The 6842-nt window shown below is 56.6% G+C and overlaps 1 protein-coding gene across 1 annotated transcript in view; it reads left to right on the top strand.

Moving 5' to 3' along the window:
• The first annotated feature begins 557 nt into the window (after positions 1-557).
• The window catches only part of NLRC3 (NLR family, CARD domain containing 3), a 10275-nt gene continuing 3990 nt past the window's right edge, over positions 558-6842 (top strand). The window contains exons 1-9 of the mRNA XM_009704959.1: positions 558-564; positions 1055-1292; positions 2280-2293; positions 2398-4144; positions 4406-4492; positions 5188-5271; positions 5561-5644; positions 6128-6211; positions 6321-6404. Of these exons, the coding sequence (XP_009703261.1) occupies positions 558-564; positions 1055-1292; positions 2280-2293; positions 2398-4144; positions 4406-4492; positions 5188-5271; positions 5561-5644; positions 6128-6211; positions 6321-6404 (2429 nt within the window). The remainder of the gene's footprint in view (positions 565-1054; positions 1293-2279; positions 2294-2397; positions 4145-4405; positions 4493-5187; positions 5272-5560; positions 5645-6127; positions 6212-6320; positions 6405-6842) is intronic.

Below are 6842 nucleotides of genomic sequence, written 5' to 3'. Positions count from 1 at the left end.
GCGAGGGGGGTTTGAAACCGAAACGAGCCCTTCATCACTCTGTCTGCTGCCCCACAACTTCCTTCACAACACAGAGAAGGAAAACGCACGAGTGGTTCACAGCCCTGCTGTCCCTCTGGTGACAGTGGTGGCACTCAGGTGCTTGCTGGGTGACCCGCGGACGGCACGGGGGCATCATCAGGGCCATTAATGCAATCACTCTGCCTGGGAAAGGCTCCAGCATAAGTGGTGGTGGTGAAGGTGGTGAAGATGCTGCAGCGTGATGGTCCCGGATCTGCCTCTGCCAGGTCCACAGCACCGGGGACTCTGGTCTTAGCCAAAAGCTGATGAATGCACTCTTGGCTCAACCAGTCAGCACCACGTTAGTTCAAGGTGGGCTCCCTCCCTGCTCCTAATGCTTTTCCTCTTCTTCCACCAGGAACATGGATAAAGGCTGAGGAGCCTCAACCGATGCTGTGAGCCGGCCACGGAGACGCAGGGCGGTCCATGGGACGGCTGTCCTGCTGCCAAGACAGTGCTCCTTGCCCAGGGATCACCCATGTCACAGGAGGCCTCCGATGGAAGGTGAGTGGTGGCGGGGCCGCTGGAGATCCAGCATCAGAGTGGAGTTTTGGATTCAAAAATGGGCCAAGGTGGGGCACCAAGGCATGAGGGTTGACAGCAGTTCCTAGTCCAAGGGCTTGAGGACCGCTGTGCTGGCACAGGGGGAACGGCTGTCTCCGAAGATAAATGATCTTGCTCAGACTTTTATCTCTGCAGGGGCTTGGTTTCCAGGCGGAAATGTCATTTCATGATTGTATCCTTCGGTTTCTTTGACTCCAATTTCAATAGCTGCTCCCTTGGTCAAGCAGCTCCTAACAAAGCAGCCTGCCAGAGCTTTGGGATGGCATCATCTCAAGGAGGACTTTGGCAGGTTGCTCTGGAGGGCTCTAGTTTATCGTCTGCTACCTTCAGAGTCAGATGGGGTGCTCCACTGCTGCCTTTCCCTATCACCCCTGAGCAACGTGCCCAGGGCTTGTTCAAGACCCAACTCTCCTGCTCTCCTCTCCCCCAGAGGCTTGGATCAATCGCTACCGCAAGCAGCTGGTGAGGTCCATCTCGCCGCAGTTCCTGGAGGAGATCATCTGCTACCTGCGGAGGCTGGACCTCCTCACGGCGGAGGAGGCTGGCCGGGCGCAGGAGGCGAGCTCCCTGCCCGAGCAGGTGAGGGCAGTGGTGGACGTCCTGTCTGGCAAGGGCAGCTACGCCTCCCAGTCCCTGCAGACCTTCATCGAGACCACCAATTCCCAGCTGTACCTTCACATCACTGTCTATGGTAGGCAGTCCACTTTGGACCCAATGAGGGGTGTCTGCACACATGTCCTGGCTGTGCGTGCTTGCTGGAGCACCCCAAGACGTGCACAGAGCTGGGCAGCGTGGGCAGCTCTGGTGGGAGTGTCCATGCAAGTGACGGTGCCATCTCAGGGTCTCCGCTGGGGAAGGACAGAGCCAGGGGCTGAAAAGGGCTCTCTGCCAGGTCTGAGGGACCTTCCTCCAGGCCCCTCACTGCCCCCAGCACACCTCTCTGGGCAGCCCGAGGAGTCTTTAATGTCCTCAGCGTCTAGATCACACCAGTCACTCCCAGCAGCTGGGCTGGGAACAGAGGGATGGCAGGAGGAGGACGGCTGGGCATCACTGACCCCATCTGTTGGTGGCTGCTCCAACTTCAGGCTCTCCTTGCAACCCTCTTGCCAGGAGAAGTTTCCCTCCTGCTTGGAAGGCTCCAGCCTTGGCTGGTGTCTGCTCTGAATCTCTCGCAGCACCATCCCCTGCTTGTCCAGCCTTTGCAGGAGGGTTTAAATACGCTGTACCAGGGGCCATAGTACCTGAGCCAGGTGAGTAGGACAGGTCCAGACATGGTCACCAGGTTCAGCCAAGAGTCCAACTCATCAGACAAGTCCATGGCGATGAAGCAGGGCTGAGGTCAAGCCGGTAAGTCAAGGCAGAGGTCAGGATCAAGTCCAGTGAGGGCAACCAGGTTCAGACACAGTCCAGTGGTCACCAGGCAAATGCAGAGCGATGAGGTCGAAAATCAAGGTCCAGATCAGCAAGGTCCATAAGCAGGCACAGGCGCGATGGTGCTGTAGACAAGTGCTCCTGCAACATAGCTTAGGCAGAGGCTGAAGGCCCAGGGCCGAGCTTAAACGTGCTCTTGAACCGATGGGTGAGGCTGGTCAGGGCCATTTAAGCCTATTAGTGCCCACCAGGCCCTGGCACACACCTTCCTGCCCAGATGTAAGGGCTCCGTGCAGTTTCCCCTCTGCATGGGCATGGCAGAAAAGTGAAGCAGTGTCTCTCATTCGCTTTTGTGGTTACCATCCCCCTCCTCATCCCTCTCCGTTTTGTTTTTTTTCTGTGCAGAACCCATGGTGCAGAAGCACCTGGAGAGCCTCCAAAGCTACTACGGGAATGGTTTGGAGAAGGGTCCTCTCCAGCGACTCACAAACCTGCTGCTGGTGGAAGGCTTGACTGATATCCAGCAGAAAGAGCATGACATCCTGCAGATCGAAGCCACCAAAGGCCTACGAAACGTATCCAAGAGCATCCCTCTGGAGAAGCTCTTCCTGCCTCTCTCCAAGGTCAGCATCCCACCTCGCATCTCTGTCACCATCGGCGTGGCTGGGATTGGCAAAAGCACCCTGGTGAAACTGTTTGTCTACACCTGGGCAAAGGGGGAGATCAACAGGGACATCATCTTTGTGCTGCCCCTCACCTTCCGGGAGCTCAACACCTACGAGAAGCTCTCTGCTGAGAGGCTCATCTGCTTGGCGTTCCCTCACATCACTGAGCCGAACTGCATCGCGGCAGGAGCTGCCAGGACCCTGCTGATCCTCGACGGCTTGGATGAGTTCAAGACCCCTTTGGATTTTTCCAACACTGTAGTATGTACCGATCCCAAAAAGGAGATCCAAGTGGACAACCTGATCACAAACATTATACGTGGCAACCTGTTGCAGGAGGCTTCTGTCTGGGTCACGTCGCGGCCAACAGCAGCCAGTCAAATCCCTGGTGGGCTCGTTGACCGGATGACGGAAATACGAGGTTTTGGAGCTGCAGAGATGAAGGACTTCTTGGACCAGATGTTCCTTGACAACAGAGACCTATCCAGCCAAGTCCTGCGTCACATCAGGGCTAACAGGTCGTTACACGTCATGTGCACCGTTCCTGGCTTTTGCTGGATTTCTGGCTCCTCAATTGGTTATTACCTAAAAAACTGCACCAATCAATCCCAAGAAACAACTGTCGTTCCCAAGACCCTATCAGAAATCTACTCCTACTATTTTAAAATGGCCCTGAACAGCGACTGTCCAGAAAAGCCAAGAGAAACACTCAGGATCGAGCAGGCTGTGAACAACAGCAAGAAGATAGTGGGCAGCCTGGGCAGACTGGCCTTCTACGGGCTGCTCAAAAAGAAATACGTGTTTTATGAGCAGGACATGAAGGCGTACGGCATTGACCCTACCTTGCTGCAGAGCAGCTTGTGCAGTCGACTCCTCCTCAAAGAAGAGATGCAGTCCTTCACAGCCTACTACTTCTCCCACTTAACCATACAGGAGTTTCTGGCGGCTATTTATTATTACACGGCTGCGAAGCGGGCAATATTTGACCTCTTCACGGAGAGCGGGATGTCCTGGCCCAAGCTGGGTTTCCTCAACCACTTCAAGAGTGCTGTTCAGAGGTCGCTGCAGGCAGAGGACAGGCAGCTGGACATCTTTGTGCGTTTTCTCTCTGGGCTCCTCTCCCCACAAGTCAACAAGCTGCTCTCTGGGTGGCTGCTGGTGAAGGATGAGCACAACACCTTCAGGAGCCAAGCGATCAGCTTCCTCCAGGGCTGCCTGAACACCGACTACGTCATCTCCTCGCGGACAGTGAACACCATGCACTGCCTGTACGAAATTCAGCACGTGGAGATCGCTAAGACTGTGGAAGAAGCAATGAAGAACGAGAGCTTGGCCGGGATGCTCACCCCCGTGAACTGCTCTGCCCTGGCTTATCTCCTGCAGGTCTCTGACATCTGCATGGAGGAGACGAACCTCACTAACTGCCTCACCTACAACGTCTGTAAGAGCCTGCTCTCCCAGCTCCTCTTCTGCCACAACCTCAGGTGAGTCCTGGTCGGGTTGCACTGGGAGAAGCAAACAAGGATGCTGGGCTGTGACTCAAAATCCTGGTTGTCAGTGGGAGACACGGGCCCACCAACATTGTCTGTCAGCAGAGAGCTGCCCTGGGGATGGCACTGGGTCAGCTCAGCTTCTGTGCTTGAGTTTTTCAACCTGTGATGGACAGATGTCATGGGAGGATAGTCTTTTCTCCACTTTCTGTTCTCCAAATGCTTGCTTTTACTCTTTCTTTGTATCTTCTCCAGGCTGGACAATAACCAGTTTAAGGACAATGTGATGGAGCTGCTGGGCAGCATGCTGAGCGTGAAGGACTGCCAGATCCAGAAGCTCAGGTAGGACCTGGCCCAGGGCACAGAGGCTGTTCCTGGGGATGCAGAGCAGAGTTGGGGGCACCTCAAAACCAGGGTGAGGGTCCTCCAGGAACGTCTCTCCCACTGGCTCCCCAGGGTGCCTAGTGACAGGGACGGCCCCACACGATCTCCTGTGTCCTCGCGGTGGCTGTCTCACCCAGCCTTCCTGGGACCACTGTCTCGTCGCTGTTCCTAAAAATTTCTGTAGAAATCCATGGGTTATACCAAAAAACTGCTTCCCAAGGTCACAGCTGTTTGCCAGACACCCGAGCTCCACATATTGCATCTGACGTATGGAGGGGACGGGGTCGCAGCCCCCACGCAGGGAGATGCCTCGCCCCAGACGGATGGGTCCTCACTTTCCCTGCCTCCCTGACTTTCTTCGTGGCTGCACAGAGAGTCCCCCATGCTGCGATCTGAGCTCCTTTTTCACAACACGAATTAATTTTAAATCTAGAAACTCCCCTTCCACCCTGTCCTTGCAATTCCCTGCCTGGTGTCCACCCCATGAGGGCAGACCTCGGAGCATCCACCACTTTGCATGGTTGTACCACGAACCCAACGCTCCCACGGCTTTCCTCTCCTCACCCATCCCAGCTGCATCCTGGGACAGGCCAAGGGCTGTGACAACCTCTTTCTCCCCCTGAAAAACACCCAATTTTTCTTTTTCTGGGCAGCTTGGCAGAAAATCAGATCAGCAATAAGGGAGCCAAAGCACTGGCCAGGTCGCTGATGGTGAACAGAAGCCTGATGGCCCTGGAGTAAGTGTTCCCCCTTTACCAGCTCCTGCCACGCACGGCATTCCCCACCGGGAACCATTCCCTTGGCTGCAGTGCAGCCGGATCCCACCTGGCCTGACCGAGCCGGGGAGGGTCTCCAGCCCCCAAAGCCACCACCGCTCAAGAGGTGAACGTAAATCTTGCGAGCTCCCGGCCTGATGTCCCACCTCAGCAGTGCCTGAGATTGTGCCACAGGGAGGCATTTGGCTTAAACTGGGCACATGCCACTCTGGCTTTGCTAACCTTGGCTTTTCTGCTCGTCTCGCCCCAGCCTGCGGAGCAACTCCATCGGCCCCACCGGAGCAAAAGCACTGGCTGATGCGCTGAAAAAAAATCAAGTCCTGCTCTCCCTGAGGTAAATCTCAACTTCTGCAGCACCTCCGGGAGCAGATCCCCAGGACAAGCCCCCTCCAGCCTTCTCCTGTCCCATCGAGGTTTTCCCCACCTCAAGGGCCAGCGCGTGGTGAAACCCTGGACATAACCTGGTTTGGTTGTGCTGGGCAGTGAGCACGAGCGCAGCTGGCAGAGACCTGGTGACCGGGGCAGCCCTGGGCCAGAGATGTTGGGAACCTCCTGCCTTTCAGCTTCAGTGAGTCCAGGTTGAGGTTGAGGTTGAGGTTCAGGTGGGAGCTCACAGGGTGCTGGTGCATGGAAGGAGGCATTTCCCATGGGAGAGGAGGGAGTGAGATCCCCAGGCAGGGATGCTGGGGGGCCAGATGCCCTTCTCATGCCAGGGACGAGGGCAAGCAAATGCCAGGGCAGGTGGCCACTGCCCTGCATGGCCCCTCACCCCGCTGCAGAAGCAGCCGTGCATGGCTTTGCTCCTCTCTCCTTGCAGCCTGCAGCACAACACCATCAAGGAGGACGGTGCCACCTTCCTGGCTGAGGCCCTGTTGACCAACCACAGGCTGACGACCCTGCAGTGAGTGACTGGGACCTGCTGTCCCCCCTCCCGGCCACCCAGCAGATCGAGGTGCCACCGATGGGGACATGGCACCTGACATTCACAGGTGCCTTCCTCACCTTTGCAGCCTGCAGAAAAACGCCATCGGAGCCCACGGTGCCAGGAAAATAGCGGAGGCGTTGAAGCAGAACTGCAGCCTGAAGGAGCTGACGTAAGAGCAGCACGAGGTGGAGGGATGGTGATGCCAGCGCCACGTCTCCTGGGATCTGCGGGCAGGAGTGCTGGGCAGGGGGCTTGGCCATGTGATGCAGGCAGGGTGGATTCTGTGAGCTTTGCCCAAGGGGGTCGGTGTGGGTGGCGGGGGACAAGGACCGCAGCGCTGCTTTCGGAGCAACCCTGCGGAGATGCTCTCCATATCTCTGGGGATGCAGGGAGCCACGTAAAGAACCAGGAGGCCAAGTCTCCCCTCCAGCAGAGGCAAGCAGCAGGCCCTGTGGATACATTAAAAGCTATTTCAGCTCAAAACCAACATACAAGAGGAGAGGTCTCTGTAGGTTGGAAACGAGACCCCAGCAAGTTCGTGCTTATTGCTGGAGCAGAAAGAACCAGGGGCAGATGAATCCTTTGCCGGCAGATCTAAGCTGGCTGC

Source organism: Cariama cristata, unplaced genomic scaffold (genome assembly GCF_000690535.1).
Source record: "Cariama cristata isolate BGI_N322 unplaced genomic scaffold, ASM69053v1 scaffold30247, whole genome shotgun sequence".
In the NCBI taxonomy this organism is placed as follows: domain Eukaryota; kingdom Metazoa; phylum Chordata; class Aves; order Cariamiformes; family Cariamidae; genus Cariama; species Cariama cristata.
This window is presented reverse-complemented; position numbering and strand designations above follow the sequence as displayed.